General features: G+C 43.8%; 1 protein-coding gene across 1 annotated transcript in view; it reads right to left on the bottom strand.

Annotated features, from left to right (window-relative positions):
• Positions 1 to 17808, bottom strand: part of SLCO5A1 (solute carrier organic anion transporter family member 5A1) — a 72890-nt gene extending 55082 nt beyond the window's left edge. Inside the window, exon 1 of the mRNA XM_030227706.2 lies at positions 16869 to 17808. Within this exon, the coding sequence (XP_030083566.2) occupies positions 16869 to 17808 (940 nt within the window). The remainder of the gene's footprint in view (positions 1 to 16868) is intronic.
• Positions 17809 to 25582: the final 7774 nt, after the last annotated feature.

Genomic DNA, 25582 nt, shown 5'->3' on the forward strand with positions numbered 1-25582 from the left:
GCTAACTCATAAAATAAACCACTCAGGCAAATGTTTCTTTCAGAACACACAAATGATAGTAACACAGCATTATGCTTTTCAAACACTAAAACTGTTGGGAAAAGATCAGCAACTGAAAGATCAAAACAGTGCAGTGACAACACCAGCAGAGATGCGGCAGCAGAATCAGACACTTGTTCCTAGCTAACACAGCTGAATAACCAAACTAAAATGTGACTTCTCAGTTTCATACCTGTGAAACTGTGTAGGTTAGAGCATGCATCTCCTTTGTGAAGGAACAACCCAGAGGTACTACCCCAGGCTTTTCTCTTCAGGATGTTTAGCACACAGCTGATGGACACTGCCTTTCCCAGCCATTTTTTGCAAATACATCCATTCATTTCTGTTGTACCTTTACAAATGTCCATGGAGAAAATATTTTGTCACGCTAGTTTGGTTTGTTTCCATAAAATCACAGAAAATATGTAGTGTTTCAATTATAGAACTGACTCAGAAGATGCATTAAAAAAACTTTGCGTAGTTTTAAAAGTAAAAAGCTTAGACCACACTATGTTCTCCTTTATATGGACTTGATACAGGGGAAAAAATACCTACAGAAAGTGATGAAATGTCTTCAAATTGCCACAGGAAGAAACAAAATTAGAAAACAGCCTTCTCTTTGTTATTGTCCAGTTTCAGGAATATACTGAAGACTCTAAGATGGAAAATAGGAGCACTGACTAGTGGAACAGTAATTAGCTATTTAGCACTTAGCTTTTCAGTAAGCTCACCTGAGTCATACATTTTATGTGCTACATTTACTGTTGCTACTTTATTCCACTCAAAAGAAAAGAAAAAATAGGCACCTTTCATTTCTGTAGAGATCTTCTTCTTAAAAAAAAAAAAAAAAAACATTTCCAACAATTTTAAATTATTTTAGCTATTACTATTGACTGGTTTGTCTAATATCCTTCCCAAAGTCCTCCACTGGCATGGCACCACCACACAGCTTCCCAAAGGTCCTCAGGCCAAGGATGTCATTACTCAAATAATCCAGCTTCAGGTATCTGTGGCCAGGGAGGAGGTAAAGGAAGGCCAAACAATCAAGTCTTGATCTTAAAAGATTTGAGCTATTCCCCCTCCTGCATTTATAACAAATAAAATAAAACCAAGCTAAAAGTGCACACAGGTAGCCCTGAGACAGCGGAGATACTGATCTTTGCAGAGACTCATCAGCTTTATTTCTGAGGGGAAGGAAAAGCCAGGCTTGAAAACAAGCCCTTCCTCACTGGTGAGGTTCAACACTGGTTTCCCTTAGCACTGATATGTGGTAGTATCCTGCCCTGTGACTTCAGAGAGCTTTTCCAGCTAATATTTCTGCAGGATCACCTTCATTCTATTTCTAAAAAACAGAATGCATTACTCTGTCTTCCTATTCTATTAATCTTTAAATGAAAATTCCTTCATCTTTCATTGCAAGAGTAATGTATTTGGAATTAGAATAAATACCTTATTGGATTGTAACATCCATCTCCCTATGTGCTACTCAGTGAAAGAGCAGCACTTAATCTCAAAGGTTATTCTACGCTATTTTTTTTTAGATCAGATTCATCATTGCAGTATCCAAAAGCAGATTACAAACACTTTAGCATGAATATAAATTCCCCTGGTTTTAAGAAAAGAAAATGAAATGTTTGAGGCAAGGAAGAACAAGGTACATTTGGCAGCATCCTGGGGAGAAGTCTGCTTGTCTGCTCAAAATGCAGGGAGAGAAACTCCTACGGCAAAGGAGAGAAAGGGAACATTATCAGGAGAGACCAATCCCTATTATATTTTCTTCATTTATCACTTTATCATTCATTTTCAATACTTAACACTGTGTAAGACCAAATAGCTTTTATATTTGGCTTCTATTCTACACAAGCACCACATTTATGAATAATGTATTACAATTCATTACAACATAACCCTGAAAATTTGTATTTACAAGTGTGTAAGAAGCTTATCAATGCATAATGTAACTGTTAGCTACAGTGTGGGAGTTTCAAACAGTTGCAGTAATAGAGAGGAAAAAACCTCTAGAGAAAATATTCCACTGAAAAATGTGCAATGAGGAAGTCATCATTCCAAATATGACACTGAAGAAAAAGCCTGTCTTCCAAAATACTAAAAATACATGAGCTATTCAGCTAAACACCTCTTTGACACCTTTCAAGAAAGTGTCTGACTAAAGGAATGAAAGTTTCAGGCAGTTGTTAAAAATCCAGACGTTTCTGGCAGCTGCCTTTTCTGTGGCTCAGATGCTGGGTGGGATTTGACCCCCATGTGTGCAGGCTGCTGCCCCAGGTGGTTGCGAGAGCCACCCGCTCCCTGGCTGCCCTGGGAGCCCCACTCCATCCCAGGAAAGCTGGCACACACAGATGAGCTGCAGACCTGGCACGAACCTGCCCTGGCAGCCACGCCAGAGCAGCTGGAGGTGTGCTGGGTGCCAGTCACAAAACCCTCGAAGCCAGCACCAGGGAAGGGCAGCAGCAGGCACCCACAGCACTGGGAGTGGAAAAGAGCGCTCAGAGATCCCCCTCCAGCCAGCACATCACACCAAACACATCTGCTGATGATAAAAGCTAAGGGATAGCCCTCAGGGAAAACAGCCTCCAGACCCAATTCCAGTTAATGCTGAACTAGCACTGCAATGCTCAGCTAAGGCTGGACTCAACGATCTTAAAGGTCTTTCTTTTCCAATTGAAATGATTCCATGATTCTATCTACCATGTAAGCTATTACCTAAGCAGTAACAATGTTCAGCTGGAGAATCCCAGAAGACTAAGAAGACAAAAAGCCAAGCTTTTAAACTTAAAAATCCATCAAAATGGGAAAATCCAAGCATTTCTGTTCAGCTTTCTTCTCATAACTTAATTATCAAAGGCTGTGACCCTCATCCAGCACTTTTCATTTATTCCTTGGAGATAGTATAGATTAATTACCTTGTTACGCAAGTCTTGGGTGATACGATAATGTGCAATAAGAATACTTTAATTGCACAAAAACTGCACTAACAGGCAATTAGTGTGATAAAACACAATATTAACTGCAATGTGATATGGAAGTTTGCTCCCAAAATGGAATAATAAAGCTGTTTCTACAGAAAACCGTTGACAGAAGAGGTGACACAGAGATATTTAAACACAGGCAACATCTAACCAAAACTAAAGTTTGTAGATTACAACTCAAACTGGATTATATTGGTGCTCCTGCACAAAGAATAAATCATCATAGAGTTCATCCTTTTATTAACATACACTGCTGAAACCCATCAGGGAAACATTTATAAATATAAAAACACATAAGCCTGAAGCCACAGAGCTGGTATTCTCATGAGGAGCAAATGGAAAAAGCAATCCTTTCAGCATACTGGAGTCTAGGCATGTCTTGAATGAGGTACTAGAAGGAAACAGAAGCAAAAGTTACACAGAGAAGTGACCTTTGACCAAATGGGATTTTACTTGTATTTTCCACCTAAGAATGAATGGAAGTTAAAATGAATAAAAATTGAGAATTAAATAGCAAATTGCATCTCAAAATGTCAAGCTATGCAAATAAGTATACCATGGCAGCTAAACACTTTTCCATCAAAAGTAGTTTTGCCATCAAACTCAGATTATTAAAAAAAAAAAGGTTTATTTTTCCCTAATTGGTTTGGTGAGTTGAAAACTGTTTAATAGATGACATGTCTTTCCCATTATTTCAGATTACTTAAAACAAATGTAGTACAAAAATCCCAAAAGGCCTTGTTATCTATTTAAAAATGAAAAAGCTTTACACATCAGACCCTGCTCCCACTCAGTATCAGGTGTACCTCATTACCTTTAGGGGGAATGTGTCACAGTTAGTCATGATTTATTAACTTTTCTGGAAAGCTTTACTAAATCTAATGTTCATTAGATACCAGGTTTGAGAAGCACAAGAGCAAGGCAGCAGTAAGCTGCTGGTCCTTGTAAGCACAAAAGCATTAGTATTAATTAAATGCCTCCAGACCTCCCTTTCTGCTCTGACTGTGCTTGCTGTTGAGCTAATTGCTTCACTCCTCCAGCACAACTTATCGTGTCTGCCCTGCTGCAGAGCAGCCAACTTCATGTTTTCTAAATGGGATGAACAGCCTACAGACAATAACTCTGATTGCTTCAAATATTTTCAGGGCTCCTTGTAAGACAATGGAAATGTTTTAAGCAGACAAAATGATCTTCAAATTTTTCTTCATCTGAAGTTTTCACGTTAGGAAATGCTTTGAAATATAAAACTCAAAATCTCTGTGGCCTTTTTAAAGCAAGAGCATCAATTAGAAAGATGAATAGGAAAGTCTTGATAGCAGCTGACATCACTATTCTAAAACATATTTGCAGGACTTAGAAGAAGGGCTTACTTAATATAAAGATTAAGAAGTACTAAAGAATCTAGGAGATATGAACAACAATTACGTTTATAAAAAAAAAATCTCGGAACTGATGGCACAGACTTGTGCTCTATTATTACTTACTTGACAATCCTACATAAGAGGATTACTATCTATTTTGGCACAATGTATAACAAGAGTACACAGCACATCACCAAGGGGTAGTATCACACCCACACATATTCTTCATGTCAATTCTCCAACATCAGAAAACCACCAGCTGTCAGTTCCCTGAGCTCCACACCATTTTGTTACTCAAGAAAATTAGGGGAAAAAAGAAAAAAAAAAAGTATTTTTAACAGGAGTGCAACACAGACTAAATTAAGAGCAGAATTCTTGTATGGTTCCTTGGCCCCCTGCATATAAAAATAATCATGCTGCTCCTCACACTCTCTATCCTGATTCAACAGAAAAGCAGCAGACAGCAGTCCTAAGAGCATCCAGCAGCTCTCCAACACAATCACAAGGGTTACATCAGCTCTTCTTTTCTAACACCATGCTACTAATTCTCTTCATATCTTCAAAAACTCCATGAAAACTGCAGCAAATCCAGCATTAGAAGAGTTGCTTAGCCCTGCAGTTGTATTTTGGAAAAATCCAATGCTCAGACCACAAAATAATTAATCTGAGCATCCTATTAAACTAGACAAGGGAAATGTACTACATTCCTGATATACTGCACCATTTTTTCCTGTCAAGCATAAAAGCAGCTGGCTCATAGTGTAGGATGCCCACCTGCCAATATAAACCTTAGGGCTATCAAACTCTTCTACCACAACCACTCATCAGTCCTCTCACTGTCTCTACCAGTTACATCTACTCTTCCTAGAGGAACATGGTCAACTTTGGCCTAGCAGTTAGTAAAAGATTTCAGTATGCCAACTTAGGCATAAAGAAGTTATTTCTCACATATCCTGAAACTGCAACACATGATAGATCCTCTCCTCAGTCTCTGTAATACTCAATGTATTTATAAACACACAATATAAATCTGAGAATAAAAACATGGAGTTTTCTTGAAAGCATGGCACTGCATCAGACACATGGTAAGCTCTTCTTTCAGTAGGATTTAAATTTGGAGTGCGGGGATGCAGGGGATGATTAAGAGGAGAATAAGCATGAAAGGAAGTTAATTATAGATCTGTCTAATGATACAGATACTCTTTCACCTTATCCAAATACTTAAAATTTATTATTAGTCATAGAAAGGAGTAATAGCTGCTCTAATGACAGTGTAGGAACTCTTAAAATTATGTTAGTCCATGCATTACTCTGTTTTTCTCGGGTTAATTGAATCTCTTATACTTATAGAAGATGAGAAGGCATATATGTACCCAAGGCTTCTGACTCACCAGGCTTAAAAGCTCTTTTCAAGTTCTTTCCCATTAGCTGGCCTGGCCAATATTAGTCCATCGGTTTTACCTCATTTCTCATAGAAGGCTAATCTTCTTTTAATTATCACAAATGCATGGGGGCAGTAGCCTTAACCACTCTTTTTATTTTGCTTTTCAAGGCCACATGCATCCCTATTGTTCTGTGTCCTTGCTTCTGAGTGTCCAAAGCTAGTGCAATTAACCACAAACTCAGTAAGAACAATAAATGACCCCATCTAAGCAAAAATCAATTGCTAACAAACATCAAGACAAGAAGCAAAAGCTTATGAGGAGAATCTCTCCATAGGCTGAGTCACAGAGGTACTCCTAAATTCAGAGGACACTCTGAGTACTGCTCATCTTCCTCCTCCCAGAGGTTCTGGGGAAGCCATGGATAGGAGTAAACACATGGATACTATTGCCTACTTTGCTTCTGCGGTCAAAGAAATTCATATCATCCAGCTCTATTCTCACCATTATAATCACAATATCATTAAACTGTTCAGTCACTGAGGTCAATGACTATATATAAATTCTATGTATCAAAATAGTGCAATAGCTACTTAGGAACTGTAATTTAGAATGCAGCTCTTCATTCAAGCATCAATTCAGTCCTCAGCTATGCTTTTGAAAAATGATTTACAGTATGGCATTTTATTATGACAATGTAGTGCTGAGTTCATAGTCTTTTTACTCTCATTGTGTAACAGGACTAATATTCCTCCAGTAACACAATGCAGGTGTAGTAACAAACTAACAGTTATTTGTTTCAGATAACCCCAAAATCCCACTTTTTTCTCTTGGTCATGCTATTAGCAGAAGAAACAGTTTTTAGAATTCTTATTTTAGGCCAATTATATAACTTACCAAATAAATGCCTACATTGATGTGCATCAGCACTACTATATTGCAGACTCAAAAAGCTCATGTGCTATTTTCTCCTGCAACTATAAAAATTCCCTAGGGACACCTTCACTATTTCTGTCACTAGACAGCTGTACTAAATCAAGTTGATATATACTGCCCATCATATTTACAACAATTACAGACTCTATTATTATGTAACAATTTTTTTACTTTTTTTTTACAGGAGGATTATTACTGAAGCTATTTGCATTCTAGAAGGTTACACTCATCATTAAGTCTTTTTTCCCTCACTGAGATGAATTAACAAGCAGAAACATAAATTTAGATTAAAAAAATCAGAAAATTAAAGACTATTTTGCTACTACTTTTTAAACTCCAGCTACTGAAATGGCAGGCACCAATGAATAGCATGGAGAGGCACTTTGGGCAGAAGTGGAAAATGCTGTTCTGTGAGGAAGAAAAGCATGGCAGAAGCAAAACTTCTCTGCATTCCCTGCATTGCCAAAACTCCCCAGCCTTGTTAGGGACTTTCCTGTACTCCACAGACACTTACAGCAGCATCTTCAGCCCTTCCTATGGGCTCCAGCTACTGTCCCTAGCAGGTACCTCCTGACCAGAGTCCATTCTGGTTTGCAAAACACAAAAGAGGCACTAACATCCCATGCTGCTGACACTTAACCTCCTCTTCTCCTTCACTTTTCCCGGGGCTTTTCCAGCTGAAAGTTCCCACTTAACCAGCATACACAGGTTATTCTGCTCATGAATTTCACATGGATTTGACCTCTGAGCCTATGAGCTGATTCCTTTGGAACCTTTAACGGAAAAGATCGTGTTTTCACTTGTTATACAAAGCAAAATCTACTGAGTTAACAGCTAAGCTGAATACAGCAATTTCTCTTCAAGTACAGGGAGAGCTTAACACACAGCAATGTCAGGTAACATCTTCCAGAATATTTCCTTTAGATATTTGTAGATGCAAGTGAGGCTTGCTTGACACATTCTGTTTAAGTAATCACAGGTTAGCAGCCACCACAGCAGAGCTCACAGCTATTTCCCTGTCTACTTTCGATTATCTACAAAAATGCATTACTTGAAATGACTTCTGGGAGGTCAGGTATTCAGATTTTAATCTAATCAGAGAATGAAAAAGGGAGAACCAGGAACGAAGGTGTGATTGAAAGCACTTCAGAAGCACACCAGCACATTTCAGTGCCTACATGACACCTTAAGTCAACAGATGTGAAGAAACCCAGGACAAACAGTGGAGTAAACTACAACTTAAGTATAAAATAGCAAATCACAAGGTATCAGAAGATATACTCAGCAAATACATGCATTAGCTGAAATATTCTCACTCTGGAGGATAGCCTAATTAATACAGAAAGAAAATGGTACTATCACCATCACTGCCAGGATTTAATTTTTGTCACTTTGAAGAAGTTGACTGAAAACAGGTAAATATGGAAAGACACCGCTAACTTAGAAAAGCTTGCTGAATTCAAAAAACTGAAGAGCTAGTAGCTGATTTCAGAGCAGCTGGATTTTAAGAAAATCACTGCTGAGACACTCTTGAGGATTTCATTCTAATCCAGTAAACATCAAAGATAAAAGGTGCAGAGGGCAACCACCAGATTGAGGTCCCACTGTGCATGGGGCAATGTAAGCAAAGTGTTAATGTCAATATAAGCAAGGAAAGAAGTGGAAGCACTAAAAAAATATCCTGGCAAGCTGATGAAAAGGAAGCAAGCTGCTGAAAAGAAACCTGTACTAAAAATGGAGAAAAGAATCAAAAATGCACAGGAGCATACAATTAGTGGACATGCAGTACTGCTTTTCAAGCACTTCATGTGACACAATTAATCTACCTGCTTGTTCAAATTACAAGGAAAAATATACATGCTTTTTTTTTCAGACTGCATCTCCTTCAAACTCACGACCAAATGTAATTCATACCAGAGCATGATGTTTTTCACTGGTGTAAATTTGTCTTTGCTGCCAAGTAAGCTGTTTACTTACATGAGAGTTAATATTTTCTGATTAGATTATCGGGTCTAATGGCAGCATAAAATAACACTTGAATTTCTGTGTCTGCACTTCCTGATTTCTCAGGTAAGAACAAATTCCTTGTAGCAGAAAAGAAGAGCAGTTGAAAGCTCCAGGTTCCTTAGCTCTCAGGTTAATACTGGCAGTGTCTAAATATCTGGCCTTGTGACAGCACAACAGATGCCCAAACTGTTCAGCAGCAGAGCAGGACAGAGCCCATACATCTCCACAGTGCCGAGCAGTGATGTATTTGTTACCATCACAGGAAATGTCCTATTTTTTTCTGGGCACTTGAAAGGAGTTGGGAGTATAGATTTGGCTGACTCAGGTGAAATCAACCTGCATATGCACTGCAGAGCTGTCTCTGTCATAAATTTACTAGCTCTAGCCCATGTGTCCAGATTGTCCAACTGAGTTGAGGTAAAAGGATCACAGTGCTTGAATAAAAGCATGGACACCAGCAATCAAAAATCCAACAGTTTGATCCCTCTTCCAACTGTGCCATTTCAGAGCTTTCCCATTACAGCCCTAGTAAGTCCCAGCATCCCTGTAGCTGCTGAGAGGGTTGCAGAGACATCCTTGGACTTGAGAGCTGAAATCCTGACAGCTCTGGTGACAATTCACAGGAAGACAGGTGACCAGCTTGCCCTGTCCTCAAAGTTCATGTGGCACTGCCCCATCCATCAGAAGCCAAGTCAGAGCTAGTGCTTACTTTGACCTTTCAGTCAAGAGTGGCAAAAACTGCCAGAGGGAGCCAGCTGAAATATGTGCCATTTTTGCATGGTGACTTATCAACTGTTTTCAAAATAAATAGGAAAGGCACGTAAAAACAACAAAAAAGGAAAACTGAGCTCATTCTTCACAAGAAACAAGGGTTTTTAAAGTGCTATCAGGGTAAAACAGACTTAATAAGATTAAAACAAGAACATGAAAGTTTAACATTATTTAGTTAGTTTTCTGTTCTTTTTAAAAATATGCATTAATTCCATTCATCTACTTTAAAAACCTGATTTTTTAGATGCTGGCCTTCAGGATGAAACAGAAGGCTGAGACTAATTTATAAAATTGCCTGTATTTCCTGCACAACCAAGACAGAAACCCATGTGTCTCTGAATGACAGTACAGAGAAATCCAGCCTCCTCTCTTTTGACTGCATAAGCACTTTCACAGCAATTAAGTCCTCCCAGGTGAGGCGGCCACTGAATGAGAGTTAAGGGAAAATGGATGAAACACAAAGCATCTCTAATCCACCTGCAACAGGAGTAGTTACAGTGACCTTTTAGAAAACAGTCAGGGTATCCAGCAGACAGCTAAAGTTTCCAGCCCCCAGGTAATCAGACACTAGATCCCAAGCCTTCAGTTCCTGGCAAAAGCTACAAACAAGCTGTTACTTAAAGGCCACTTTCATGTCTAGGTTTCCCAGCTGCTCAGGGACCACAGCAGGTGGAGACACTTGTCTGCACAAACCAGCCCTACAGCAGAGCTTGACAGAGAAGGGAGCTGCTCTCCAAGAAAACACTATTCCCAAGCTCAAGCAGGTGAAAAGGGCACTGTCAACCTCAGAAACAAAACGCTAACCATTCTGACAAATGCTAAGCAAGGGAAGCAACTGGGCCTGGGAATTCAGTGAGTTTCAGAACCCTGGATCCAACCCAGTTTTTGTCCTTTAACACAAAGAGAAAGAGAATCAGGAAAGCATGTGCCTAAGTCTCTTCTTGCTTCTCAGAGCAAGAAGAGACAAAGTGCATTTTGCCAGTTACTGGAAGTGATGCCTTGTCAATACAGCTGCTTGTGAACAATGCCATAGCTCATGGCAAGGACACAACTGGAGAGATGCAGAAAGCATCCCTAAGGAACACGACACTGGCAGAGCAAGTTAAGAAATATCACTCACGACATTAAATCCTACAGGCAGAAAGCTTCAGAGCAAAGGCTGCCCCCGCTCTTTACTGAGCTCACTGTTATGTAGACATTGCTTAAAAGGACAAAAAAACCCAGCTTCACTAAATGCTTAAGAAAATGATATCTAGGATTACAGTATGAAAAAGAGATATCAGTCCACCTATGGAATAGGAAACTTAAGTGAAGAAGAAAAGTAAAATCTATCTTTCTATTTCCTCAGTTAAAGGACAATAAAACTGCACAGTGCTACTGTAAGTAATTATAAGGAACTGTGCCAGCTGCCTGATCAGCATTTTAACAAAATAAAAGGGATGCTACAAAGTGCCAGAGAAGCACAATACTGTACCCTCTAAGTGTCAAATCACCTGTGGGAGAAAGCAGTATAATCCATATACACAAAAAGAGGGCAGTCACTTCACCTGCATCCCAAGATGCTCCCTACCCCCAGCCGAGAGCACAGTGAGCTCCGGCTTCTGCTAGTGCTGCCCAGCTGAGTGTGCAAACAAAACAAGTGTGTCTTTCACACATACATTTCATGGAATGAGGCTGAGTTGGGAAGGATCCACAAGGGTCATCAAGTCCAACTTGCAGCCCTGCACAGGACCATCCCCAAAAGTTACACCATGCGCCCGAGAGCACTTTCCAAACACTTCTTGAACTCTGTCAGGCTGGGGCTGTGACCACTTCCCTGGGGAGCCTGTTCCAGTGCCCAAACACCCTCTGGGTGAAGAACTGTTTTTTTTAATATCCAACCTAAATGTCTGCTGACACAGTATCGGGCCATTTCCTCAGGTCCTGTCACTGGTCACTACAGAGGAGAGATCAGTGCCTGCCGCTCCTCTTCCCTCACAAGGAAGTTGTAGACTGCAATGGTGTCTCCCCTCAGCCTCCTCTTCTCCAGGCTTAACAGACCAAGTGACCTCAGTCACTTCTCATACAGCTTCCCCTCAAGGCCCTTCACCATTGTCATTGCCCTCCTTTGGATGCACTCTAATAGTTTAATGTCTTTTTTAAATCATAGTACCTGACACTGCACACTGTTCAAGGTGAAGCCTCCCCACTGCAGAGCGGAGGGGGACAATCCCCTCCTTTGCCAGGCTGTGCCCAATGCACGCCAGGTTTGCACAAAAACAGACTGCTGATGGATCAAGTCTTAGTGCTTGCCTCTGCATAAAACAAGATGTGGCCTTCTCTCAGATAAAGCAAAATCATGTATTTGAGAAATAAGCTCTGCACACTTCCCCCTTACAAGCAATAGAGCAAGCAATAAAAAATGCTGGTGAACACTGGTGAGGCCCTTTTGCCTCAATTTTTGATTCAAAAAATCTTCCTTCTCACAGGCATGCTGTAAAAATAAACGCGCTATTTCTGTAGGGTTTACCAACTATAGGGATCAATGCTGAGAAAACCCTGTAGGAAACTAGCCTTTTTGGATATCAGGAAGCAGGGAGCATATTCCAAAAGCAAATCAAAAGTGGTCATAAGCTGACTGGTGAGAATAAAATTAAATGCTGGTCAGCTGTTTCCCTACTTCTAGATGGTCCCTTTTGCTCAGCTAGAAAGTTGATACTGTCTCAGAAAACCTCAATGACCTTGTAGCATCCACATAAAGGACCTGATGTCCCCAGTGGGGCTTCAGTTCCTGTCTCCCAGGGACATCCATAACCCCAGAAGCAGCCAGACCAAAATGGATCAGTGGCACAAAATTCCAGTGCTTCCTGTGCCAATATCCAAGCAATGTCACGTTACAGACATCTGTCTTGTCTGGCAGCTGGGCTATGCCCTGGGACCCAGCAGGCAGAGGTGGTGGGTTTCTGATGTGAAGCTACCCCTCCTGCCCTCTTCTTTCAAGAGGTAGATTTAACTACAAGTATAATAAATACAATCATCATACATCCATATATAAAGATTTAGGGGAAGCCTGTAACAAAGACATGAAGGGTAAATATAGAGAACTGTATATCCACCTGTAAAACACTGGTAAGGAGGTATTTTCCAGACAAAATACAGTCACAGTGAAATGGTTTATCTAATGCTAGAAACAGCAACCCACACAAACAATCCTCATGAAAACATAGCAGGATTCCAAAATATTTTTGAAACTTGTCTAAATATTTATTATTTTTCTAGGTTATGAAATTACTTTACTTCCCTGGCTTTCAGCCATTATCTGTACCAAGCCCATTTGCACAGGTTTTTCCAATTTTTCAGCCATTGTCCCATAAAACCTTTATCTTTGCATTTTTTAATTACAGTTTGTTCCAAAACCCAGGAACAGTCTGCATGAAATTAAACTGAGACACTTTTCTCATGTCATATCCTAACCAGCCTACAGTATTCTGGAAACTGAAATAAAACATCCTTAGCACAATGACCAATTTGTTCACTAGTCATTTTGGGGGGGGTACTGGTAAAAGCCATTCCTAAATGCTAGAATATTTTCATTCATGCAATATTTCTGTAAAATTTGATACTGGCTATGAGTGAATTTTCATTCATGCAATATTTCTGTAAAATTTGATACTGCCTATGAGTGAATTTTTAGGGTAAATTCATTTTTTATAATAATATTCACTTGCAAAAAAAGAAAAGTATTTAAAAGTTTTCAGCCACTATTAAAACTTCTAAGTGCCACACTTAATTTTAAAGAACTGCTTTTTAAAGTCCTGATATAATACAAGGTAAACTCACATTAAAGACAAGCTGTTGGATCCCTACAAAAAAACCCCACAGTATTTAGAAAAATCACAGTGTTTTAAGTGCTAGAATTTGACAAGTAGCAGAAGCAAAATCAAAACTACAAAACAAGACTCAGGAAGTCCAATTCAACTTCAAATTGAATTGCAATTAATTTAATTGGATAAATTACTTAAAAGAAGAACCTGCACACATCAGCCAGCTGACAACAGACACATCACAGCACAGCTGAGCACAGAAGGGAGAGACTTATGAGAAGATAAAGACCACTTAGCGACTGCCCAGTTTTTACACATTGTGCAACTTCCCTTTTGGATTATCTGTGATTAAGGGAACCGGTTCTTACATTTCCTAGGCACCTGTTACAATCATAACTTGTTTTCAAGCCTGATGTCACACATTTCTCAAAGTTAGCATCACGGCATCAAAGTACCATCAAGTTTAAGGGGTGGGAGAACCCGGAGGTGACACTGCTTCACAAGGAAGAAACATCCCACACGAGAGCTCACACAGTGCTATGCAGGAGCCCAAATACACATCCCTGCTTGGCACCTTTGTCCTACTAAAAACAACGCAGCACCTTGTAAACTGGCACTGTGCCATTCTGACAGATGGACTTAAATGTAGGCAGCCAAGAGACTACATATAAGCATCAAATATGTTTTTTGAGAGGAGGACTTCCAGTCAGGAATGTTAAAACAGCTGTCCACATTGAGCTTGCATGCCTACACTTAAGAGGATATGCTATCGCCACTCGAGCCCTGAGCTGGATTAACTTGGAAAATAAATAAGATAGCTTCCACAGCCACATAAGGTGAGTTTTTGCAGAATCAGGATTAGTGATACTCAAGGGGGGCTTTACTGACTTCTCTTAGTGGGCACACTTGCAGGGTCAAAAAGCTCATCCGTTCTGAAGCTCAGTGAACCATTTATCAGGTGCACACTTACATATATTTATCTTCCTCTGGAAGAAAAACATAGAATGCAATACCAGCATGATTATGAACAAACATGTAAGTGACTTCCCATTTTGTGTTAGAGAATACTTTTTTTATTAATTAGCTGTCCTTACTCAAACATATGTATCTGTGTGCCTGGGACCTGTTTCCCTGGGATTTCATCTCTTTTTAAAACCTCAGCTGCCACTGGCCTACTCCAAGACTTTTTGTTAGCCCATGCCTCCACACAGACATGCATTTTACATTTTGGCATCACTTGCATAGTTTTCCCCAGTAATAGAATCACACCACCTGGAGAACCAGGCATTGCATAACACAGGATGTGAGGTGGCAGGCCTGCAGAGCCATGCCCAGGACACTTCTATCCTATCCCTGCACCTGGCTGAGCTGTCTGCTGCCCACAAATCCCTCTCCTCAAGGACATTCAACATTCCAAACCATTGAGATGATCCAACAAAAATATGTTTGCTCACAACAACATACCAACCACTGTTCTTTTTCTTTCTCCCCCAAAAACTCTGATTTTACTCCGGCCCCTCAAAAAGTCACTGGCCTGGTATCTGAAGTGAGGCAAATACTTAAACCTTAACAACTTAAATCTTTCCTCAGAACACCACACTATTTAAAAAAGATAATACCAAGATTTCCAATAGCAGACAACATTGCTTCTAGTCCTGAGTGGCTTCAAGACTGAATGGAGGTGCTAGTACATTTTATTAAATGAACACTTTGTGCTCATTTTAATTCTCCCGTGGTCACAATCAAATCACAGGCATAATTTTTTCACATACACTGTAGCTGGGTGTACTCATCTTTGTTCTCTTGAATCACTAAAAATGAACTTCGACTCTACAAGGGTCCTCCAGTATAGATCAAAGCTGCCTTCAGTGTCTGGCAGCCACAGGGTCACATGGAGTCTACCCAGCTGCTGGTGCCTTTTACCTTTGTTAACTTCGCTGCAATTAAAGTTACCTGAGTCATTTCATTACTATTTCCTGTGCTAGAGGCGCATCAGTGGTAGGCATCATTTCTCCTGCACAGTGAGGATTTCCCCCCATTGACCCTGCCTTCCCCTTTGTTGAAGAAAGATTTCCGCCTCTCTCACCGTTCACCTCTTTTACCCTTCATTCCTCACCTACGGCATTTCCTTTTCTTTTTTCGTTTTTGAGGACTGTGTGAGATCACCTACTTGCAAAAGTTCCAAACTACAATTTAGTAACCTCAGTAATGAGATGCTTCGTTTTTCATGCTGCCAATAAAGTCAATGCTAGGTTAATCTTAATTTCCATACGACTTAACCTTTCTCAGAGACAGGAGAAGAGAGGGAAAAAACACTTTGTCAAATACTTCATCATGCAGACTAGCAATGCAGTGAACACCTCTCTCCCTCCTTCCAAAAACCTGCAGTGCCTCAGACTTTTTCAAGACACTGCACACAGACTGTGCATGGCTTTAAAATGGTTCAGAGAACAGTCAAATTGCCAAAGAACAGGTCAAAAGGAATAAAAACACTGATCCAAATCACTACTCCTGTTCAGTAGTTACAGACACACACACTCCACAAGTCTCTGTGTCTGTGTGTGTAACTTCCACAAAACTTCCATAAATGTGTGGCTAACAAGCAATTATTATCTCCATGGCTATCATAAAGCCAAAGAAAACTGAACTGCAAATGGTAATGCTGAGTATCCAAAGCCCCTTCACAGCTCTCTCAGCCCCCTAAGTGCCTCCCCTTATTTGAAAAGAATGTGAAGGGTACATGAGGTTCATTTCTTATAGAAGCATCTAAGGTGCTAATGCTAAGTCAGGGAGCAGTTAATCTTCTTACACATAACACAAACTATCACGATCAAACTCCAATAAAGTTTAGTACCCAGTTATCTGAGACACCCTTTCTTCCCACCATTGCACAGCTATCAAGAAGAGCTGTCTGTACCTGCTGAAAAATGTATGCCAGATTGGACACGAGTAATTTCGTTGTGCTCCTTGAGCTGCCCTAACCAAACTCAACCCTGAAGGTTTTACGTGCTGGTTTTTCAGTGAGTTTTTAACTCTGAGATGCCAGATGATGTACCAATGACAGCAAAAATCCATTGCTAGCTCAAGGCAAATGAATGCTGGAAAAGTAAAACGAAGCATGCCAAAACTCTCTCAAAGTGCTTATTGAGCATTAACATTATAGAGACTTTAGGCTAAAGGTATAGCACCAGAATTTAGAAATGCAAAGGTTCTGTGTTAGCAAAAAGAAACTTGAAAGGGCAGGGCAAATTTTATCACTGCTTTCTGAAAAAGTCACCAGCTACTGCCAAGTGCTGAAACGCATTAGAGAAGACAACTTTCTCTGCTGTTGTATTACCCGTGCAAGAGCGTGTGAGTACAACTGCTTTTAGGCACACTGCGTTAGCTTCACCCGTTACTGCTATTCACCATGCCACAAAAGACTTTATAATAGGAGAGCATGAATTTTACTTCAAAAGGTCATTTGAGAAGGAAAACTTAGCACAGATGTTGTTCAGCAGCACTAAGGCAGAAGTACCTGTAACTGGCCCCTCGGAGATCTGGGGTTCAGCAAAGGACCCAGGTACTTAATTGCCTTACCTAGGTAAAGCGAGGCGTTTTCTTTCTTGACATTGTCATCTAAGTAGGTTGGTCCCAAGGTATAGATGGGTGTCGAGCCCATGCCAATGAGGATTTGGGCACAAATGAATAAAGCTACATAGAGAGAGTGGTCGTTTCCACCGGTGTCCTTGATGCAGGCCGACGAGTCCCACTGCTCTTTGGCAGTGCCATTGCCGGCCACGCACAAGCCCTCGTTACTGACGGAGGAGTTCAGTTCCTGGATCTGGTACGGCGGAGAGATGAAGTGAGGTAAGGAGAAGAGCGCAGCGCCCAGGGCGATGAAAAGCCCCCCTACGGCCAGCCAGAGCGGCCTCCGCCCGCGACCCCCGAAGTAGCTGATGAAGACCACCACCACCAGGCTCCCGATGTCGAAGCAGCTGACCAGCAGCCCCGACTCCGAGCTCTTGAGGCTGTATCTCCGCTCGATGGTGGTGATGACGCTGCTCAAGTAGCCGGAGACCATGAGGGACTGGATGAAGGTCAGGAAGCACATGCACACCAGGAAGAAGCGCGAGTCCGCCAGCACTGCCCGCAGGCACGCTCTGCCCGGGGGGCCCGCCAGCAGCAGCGCCGGCGGCGGCGGAGGCAGCAGCAGCGGGGCGCCTAGGGATACCCCTCGGTCGGGCGCCGCCGGCTGGCTGCCCTCCGTCTTCCAGGGGAAGCTCCCGCTGCCGCTGGCGGCGGCGGGGAGCCGGCCAGCCTCGGCGACGGCGGCGGCGCCCTCGCCCCGCTCGGCCTCGGGAGCGGGTCCCTCGGCGGGGCTCGGCGGGCCGCCGCCGCCGCCCCCCCCGGCCGCCAGGGGGGAGCCGAGCGCGGGCAGACTGCGGCACCGCGGCGCCTCCGCCCGGCCCCCCGCCGCCGCCGCCGCCGGCCGCTCCGCCCCGGGGAGCCGCTGCTCCGGGGTCCCCGCCAAGGCCATGCTGGGTCCGGCGGCGGCCTCACAGGAGCCCGGCCGGCTCCATCGCTGCCGTGCGTCGAGTCCGCTGAGGGGCCCGGGGAGAGCGCAGCATAGCGAGGAGGGGAGGAGGGAGGGGAGGGGGGTGGCCCTAGCCGCGGCCGCCGGCCGCCCCACCGCACGTGTCAGCCAAACTCCTTTGTGGCTCCATCCACCCTCAGTCTCGCTCGAGGGGCCGCCCGCCCGCCGGGGCGCCCGCGCTGCCGGCGGCTCCCGCTCCCCGTCGCCGCATGCCCGCGGCTCCGCGCTCAGCAGCCGCCCGCCGGGGCCCCGCGGACAGCCTGCTCGCCGTGGGGCAGCGCCGCCCGCTCCGCCGCCCGCATCCTCCTCTCTCCTCGCCGCCGACGCCGGTGACGGAGCTCCGGGGGGTTGCTGCCGATCTGCGGGGCGAAGAGCAAGCACGGGAGGTCAGCGGCGCCGGCCACAGCGGCCCCGTCCCTCCCCGCCGCCCCGGCCACTGCCCGCCCGACCCCGCGGTCTGCGCTGAGCTCCGGGGAGCGTCTCCGTCCCCGCGGGGGCTGGATCACGGCAGCGCCCCGGGGACCGCGCGTCCTTGGGGACGGCACATGAATTTACATAAGAGCTGGGGCGGACTCGGCCAGAGCGCGACCCTTTTATTTGGCGCCGGATGCGACAGCCAAAGGTCGCCGTGCCAAGCCTTTTATTTTCTAGCCTAAAAATAAATGCGCTGAAATAAATACTCCGCTACAACTCGGCGGCCCGGGGAGCGGCGGCAGGCGGAGGGAAGGGGAACAAAGCAGGAGCCGGGCAGCGGCGGCGGTGGGCACGCCGGGACCCGGCAACCCGGGGCCGACCTCGCCGCCCCAGTTCGCTCGGGTGCCCCCCGGGACCGCCGGGTGCAGAGCGGTGCCGAGACATCCCTACCCTGGCAGCGGAACACGCCTTTTGCCTCCTTTGTCTCCCCGCCGCCTCCTGCTCGCTGCGGCCCCGCGGAGGGGTGGGCGGGGGAGGCAACGGCACCCGGGCAACCGCGCCCCGGCGGCGGATCTCCCCCACCCCCAGAGGCTGGTCAGCGGGCAGAGCGGCGGAGCCGGCGGCGAGGACCGGGCTCTCCTCCCGGCTGCTGCGAAGAAAAACAACGGGACTACTCACCGAGCGTGCGGCTCCGGGGGCGGCCGGCCCGGGCCCTGCGCCCCCGCCCCGCCTGTCACCCAACGCCGGGTCCCCCTCGGCCTCCTCCGCCTCCCCGGGCTCCGGAGCGCAGGCGCGCCCGCCGCAGCCGCCGGGCCGGGCGATGCCGCCGGGCGCTCGCGTGCCCTCCGACCTGCCCTACCGGCCCGCGGCTACCCGGCTACACCCCCTCGGCAGAGAGGCCGGAGCCCCCCGGGACGCTGAGCCCGGCGGCGGGGCACGCCTTGGGGGCTGCCCGGTCGGTGTCCTTGCTCACCCTGGAACTTGCCAAGAGCTGCCACTCGGCGCTCGTGGCTGAGAAAGTCCGCGGAGCGCCACGGTTGGCAGCCCCGGGCGGCGTTTGGGATGCTTGGGATGGTTTTGCACCGCCTTGTGTAAAAGGCGGAAATACTCAGAAGACGGGACCTCAGTTATATTGTCTCCTGAAAAATGAGAAGAACCAAGGGATGATTTTAAAAATTTTTGTCTTAAGGAAAATAGATCACCTGATAAGTTCCTTTTTGTGCAGGAACTTATCTCCAATGCAAACCATCTCCAAAACTGGGAGCACATGCAAAATACGGGAAAAGTAGTTCAGAATTAAGTCCTCACAGAGTTTTCTCCTAATCTTCTTTTTTAAGTTCATGTAGAGTCTTGAATTGCACTGGTTTGTTTTGCTCTCAAGCCCCTGTATTTAAAGCTCTAGTAGCAGAATAAGGTTAAATAGTTCTTCAGATTATTTGTTGTGGTGTGATAGAGTGTGAACTATTGAGATATTTGTCTTTTCCATAAAAAAATGGAAAATACACCAAAGAAGCATAATATCATACACATTTCTGAATAGTTAGTGGTTTTCTGGCAGGATGGAAGATTTACCATTGATTTGTTTCTCCTCCTTTCAAAAACTATTTAAGACTGACTCACCTTTTTTACGTATTTATAATCTGGATCAATAATCGTTCCATATCATATTCCATCTTCAAGTTTTATGAAGCTGTTATCCAGAGGTATTTTGATACCTCTTTGTACTCACTTAACACTCCAACTGCTCCAACTCAACACAGCCAAAATAATATCTTTTTTTTGTTTGGTTGGTTTTCAGCCACATTTTTGCTGTTGAGAAGGTGTCCCAAGTTTAGTGCTTGTTTAGGCATTAGTTTTATTATTACCTTAGGATTAGGATTCTTTAAAAACTCATTCTAATGATTCATTCTTGCTACATAAGGTCCTTAGGACAATTTGTTTTATGTCATTATACCACAGCTAGTTGTTATCACTGCAGCTCCTCTCTCCTGCCTCTTCCACTGTCAGCTTCCCATGGCCACAGCTTCTGTCACTGCAGCTCTGGCACTCACTTCGGTGCACAGTAAGCTGAATAAACTCACTGAGGCAGCAGAAAACCAATCCAAGGGAAAAAAAAGTGTTTTGCTGGTTTTATGAGCTGAATCACTTCACCAAGGATGGGAGCACAAGAACTTGAAAAGAATGTATAAATGGGAAAAAAAGAAGTCCATGAGGATAGAGGAAAGAGGATAACCCATTTCAACAAGAACAAGCTCTTAATTCAACTCCATCTTCTAACTCAGCCGTCCCTGTGGACATACATGTAATTCACCTGCTAGGCAGTATCCCTTCAGTCACTCATTTGCACTTGAACTAGTACATGAACCACTAACTGCAGTTTGTGAGTCTAATGGATCATATATATGGCACCTCAGTGCTGGGTTCTGTCCTTGGTTCACAGCAACCCTGTGCAGCACCACAGACTTGGGGAAGAGTGCCTGGAAAGCTGCGTGGAAGAAAAGGACCTGGGGGTGCTGGTCAACAGCCAGTTGAACTTGAGCCAGTGTATGCCCAGGTGGCCAAGAAGGCCAATGAACATGAGCCAGATGTGTGTCCAGGTGGCCAAGAAGGCCAATGAACATGAGCCAGATGTGTGTCCAGGTGGCCAAGAAGGCCAGTGGCATCCTGGCTTGTGTCAGCAATAGTGTGGCCAGCAGGGCTAGGACAGTGATTGTCCCCCTGTACTCGGCAGTGGTGATGCTGCACCTCCAGTGCTGTGTTCAGTTTTGGGCCTTTCACTGCAGGAATGACACTGAGGTGCTGGAGAGTGTCCAGAGAAGGGCAACAGAGCTGGGGAAGGGTCTGGAGCACAGGTCTCATGAGGAGCAGCTGAGAGGGCTGGGATTGTTCAGCCTAGAGAAAAGGAGGCTGAGGGGAGACCTTACTGCTCTCTACAGATACATGGAAGAAGGCTGTATCCAGGTGGGAGTCAGTCTCTGCTCCCAAGTAACAGGATGAGAGAAAATGCCGTCAAGTTGCATTGGGGAGGTTTAGATTGGATATTACGAAAAAATTCTTCACCAAAATGATTGTGAGGCATTGAAAAAGACTGCTCAGAGAGCTGGTGGAGTCAACAACCATTCTTGGAGGTATTTAAAATACATGTAGATGTGGCACTTTGGAATATGGTTTCATGGTAGACTTGGCAGTGCTGAGTAACAGTTGGACTCAGTGATCTTAAAGGTCTTTTCCTACCTAAACAGTCCCGTGAATTTTACTTCAGCTTTGGGATCTTGTTCTAGGACTAGGATTCCTAGCCACTGTTGTGTAAAGCCAACAATAACTTTTGTGAGATTGCAGAATAATAATAAATACACAAAAGAGTTCTCCAATCCCATGGGAAAATATAAGGGCAGAGCATTCCCAGTTTCATAGCCTTTGCAAACATTTTCAGGTATAATTTCAATTCTTTCCACAGTGGCAAACCTGTCAAGAGAGAAACTTGTTCATAGGACTATGTGATGTTTGTTTTGAGAAGTTATTCCACCAGACTACAGGTTCTAAAATGTTTGACTTCCCTGCTTGCTTAAATAACGGATTGGCAGTGGGGTAGGAGCATCCAGCACCAAGTGATGAATGGGAAATCACTATTACTCTCTTCACTTGACAGGCTGACCACAGAATGCGCAACAAATGGTGCCCAAATTCACAATAAAATACAATTTTACAAAACTTCTCCTTTAAAGTTTTACCACAGCGAATTTAAAATACACAATGTCTCTCAAGCACAAAGCAATCAATTGGTATGAAAAGACCAGTCTTTTTACAGCTAGAATTGCAAAAGAACGTCTTGCTAGATTAAGGACATGGGCTGACATCCTATTTTGATTTATCTGTGTTAATGAAAGACATAAAGTCAGGACCAGTGAAAGGCAGGCCCTTCATCCTAAGAGTTCCTAAGTTCCCAGCTGACAACCTCCTTCCCTCGTGGGCTGCCCTGCTGTGGTGGCAAGTGCTCACACAGCGCTCTCAGCTGCTCTTCTGTGAGGGACAGGACCTTAACTCACAGCTTGGTCTCATGAACTGATCAGTTCCAAAAGGGGGGTACCAGAGCTACCAATGCACCATCTTTTTAGGGCAGTTTTGAGGCTTTACATGTCCTTGATGGTTCGGGGAGCTGGTGATGCCCAAGAAGTACCTCAGCCTAGTCTATTTCAGGCCACAAAGAGAGGAAAAACTCAGCTGAAGGGTGGCATGAGTTGATGGCTCTGCTTTTCCTTCAGTGTTTCTCTTTTCCAGAAGGGTTTTCTACTCGATGAAATGTCACAAATACAATAAATCAACACTCTTGTCTTTCTTCCCCTATTCCTTCACACTGCTGCCATTTTTGGGCAACATCTTCTCTTCATTCTCAGCCCAATATTAGTAAAAGAATAAGCAAAACAGCATGTGCATTAGGAGGCTAAAGGACTTTAGATTCTCCTGGGAAGAAGAGCACTGGGAAGCATAAAGCAAAAGGACAAGAAGTGTCACTCCTTGGGGACCCTCACCGAGCTAGTGTCCTAATGAACTCCTGAGGGCAGCTCACTGCTGGGAGAGAACAGCTCATTATTTTTATTTCAGATGTGAGAGAGAGCACTTGTAACAGCAGATCCTGTACTAAAGAGCTCATTTAGTACAAGAAATGAGCTTAACCACAGTCAGACACTGTTGGGAGACATCCACATTAACGTTTGTTGGTCTCCAGAGAAGAACTAGCTGCAGTCTCATGAATGAAATAAAAAAAACCACGAATGCCTGGGAGATGCAAAATGATAGGGGAAAGGAAAAGGAAGAAAAGATAAAATCTCAAAAATAATGGTTGAATTTAAGGTGACAGCCATCAGTATTAACACTGTACATGTCACAGAAGAGAGGACTATGTTTCCTCACTGAAGTCATTCTTCTGCCTTACAGTCTGCCTCTGCCATGCACTCCCATCCAGGCAGCAGCCCCAAGAAGTGCAGTGGGGCCAAGGCAGTGGGAGCAATGGATTCAGTTGGCCATCCAGGGATCATCAGGCATGGAGAGGTGGTGAAGTGGCTTAAACCAGGGTGGGGCCCAGTCAGAAGCAGCAGGTGATAAGGACACCTGCACAGGGAAGGCTCTGACATCCTTGCTATTGCAGGGCTGAATCCAGCACTTTGCCAATAACAGGGACTATCCTTTGAGGGCCTAGCAACAAGATCAAGTCCATGCCACTGGTATTAGTCATAGCCATGGTTTCATAGGGCTTACTGGTTTATTTTAGAAGATGCTGAGTCTCAGGAAGTTACAGTGAATCTGCTGGAGATAATTTTAACAGTTGTGTTCAAAATTAGACTTTCCTTCTCAAGCGAAAGCCCAATGTGTGTGTCTAAAAAAGCAAGGCAAGCATCTTAAAAGTGGGCCTGACTCAGTTATTTATGTCTGCCTCCTATGCAAACACACAGAGAAAACCTCTTCTTTTGAAAAATAAACTGAAGTGTAATAAGTGTCAGGTTTTATACATAAGGAGTGTAAAGGATAAAAAAAATTAAAAATATAAAGCATAAAAGACACGAGAAGAAGCTAAAACATTTTTTTTTATATACATACCGTTAACTTGAGATCGTATTGATAAATGCTAAGTAACAAAATAGAAGGCAGGGGCAGGAAGAGACTGTAATTCCCAATCTTGCAACATGTCAGACTGTGCTAGGAATTTGTCTGGTGGGGCAGAAGTATGGGGGGTGATGCAGGAAGGTTTTAGAGTCAGCACAGAACCTTCATCTGGGCAGTGTCTCAGGTGTGAGGAAAGCAGTGAGGGCTTCATCCATCGAAGGAAAAGAGCCAGCCAGACCTTTCCTCTCCTCTGGAGCCAGCCAGGCTGGAACCCCTCACTCAAGCACCACAGGCTCTGGGCAGCTTTGAGCCGCCACTCCTTCTGCAGCACAGTGCTGCATTCTAGCCCCAAGCAAGATGTATCTAAAGGCAGATAATCCGCCAGCTAGCCATCAAAGATATCTTTTTTTTCCAAGTTATTTACAAGCAAGACACACCAGATCATTGAACACATACTTTGTTAGGAATGTATGCAGGGCCATTGTACCTAGCAGCAACAAGATGAGAGATGATATATGCAAAGGCATGTTGTTTGGTGCCTGTAATTGTTTCCTAAGTCCTATACCTCTGGTTTTAAGCCATTTTTTTTCCTACTGCCCCAGCAGTATCAGGCATTAAGGAGGCATGAGATAATCAGAGATAATGGGAGAGGAAGAAGGGAGATGCACTGTGCCTTTCAGTGTGATTTCACGCTGTGTTCACACCTTTTCCCTGAACATCCCAGTCCCTCTACTACATCTGGCTTTTAAAATGATATAAACATTCATCTGAAACTGTGAAAGCATTGTTTGAACCCAGGATCAAAGCCATGAGCAAAGACTAAACCAGACTTCCCTCTCACTCATTCACAACGATCTCATTTCTCAGCATCTGCTGCTTTATTCCAATGTCACCTTTCAGCAGCCCTTTGGGAAGAGTTCTGTATTCATTTATAAGCAAGTGCATTTATGTTTGGCTAATATATGCATTATGACATTAAACAACCTTAAATATTATTCTTCTCTCTAAACTTATATGCTTTTACATGTGCTAGTTTTAAATGCTAAGTGACAAAATCAAAACACTTGGAAATAACTGCTTGAATTCTTTGCTCATATGCACATTCAAAATTCCATATTAGAGCAGAACATTTGCTCATTGTTTTTTCCCCCCACCTGATCATTAGTTTCTCTCAGGGGAAACACACTGGCAACATCACAAAATAGCAGTGCCACAATAGAAGAAACATGGAAGAATGCCAGTGAGTAAAAATATCCTCCCCAAAAGCTAGTACACAGGAACATAAATATATCTGGGAGCTCCTGGGTCATTATCCCCCAAGGCCAGTCACCAGGACAGGCTTTTAGTGGGGGGGCACAATGTAGCCTGACCACAAACATCAGTAACTTCAAAATGTAGGGGATTCAGTACAAAATACCAAAAAACCCACAAAATCTATATTACACCATTAAACAAGAAAAAAACCTGTTTCACTGCTAGCTTCTTAGTAAATCTATTGTGTGTCTAGAGGTAGACACATCAAAGACATTTTCCTGGCCCCTGCCAGTGTCCGAATTGGTGCTCCAAGGTGTCACCCAGCAAGTCACCTCAGATGGGAGTTAGCAATGTGCCACTTAGAATCAACACTTCTGCCTTCACACAAAGAGAAAGAGCATTTGTCCAGATAAAGTACATGCCATTCAGAATCAATATCTTTAAATAA

Source organism: Serinus canaria, chromosome 2, assembly GCF_022539315.1.
Source record: "Serinus canaria isolate serCan28SL12 chromosome 2, serCan2020, whole genome shotgun sequence".
Lineage (NCBI taxonomy): Eukaryota > Metazoa > Chordata > Aves > Passeriformes > Fringillidae > Serinus > Serinus canaria.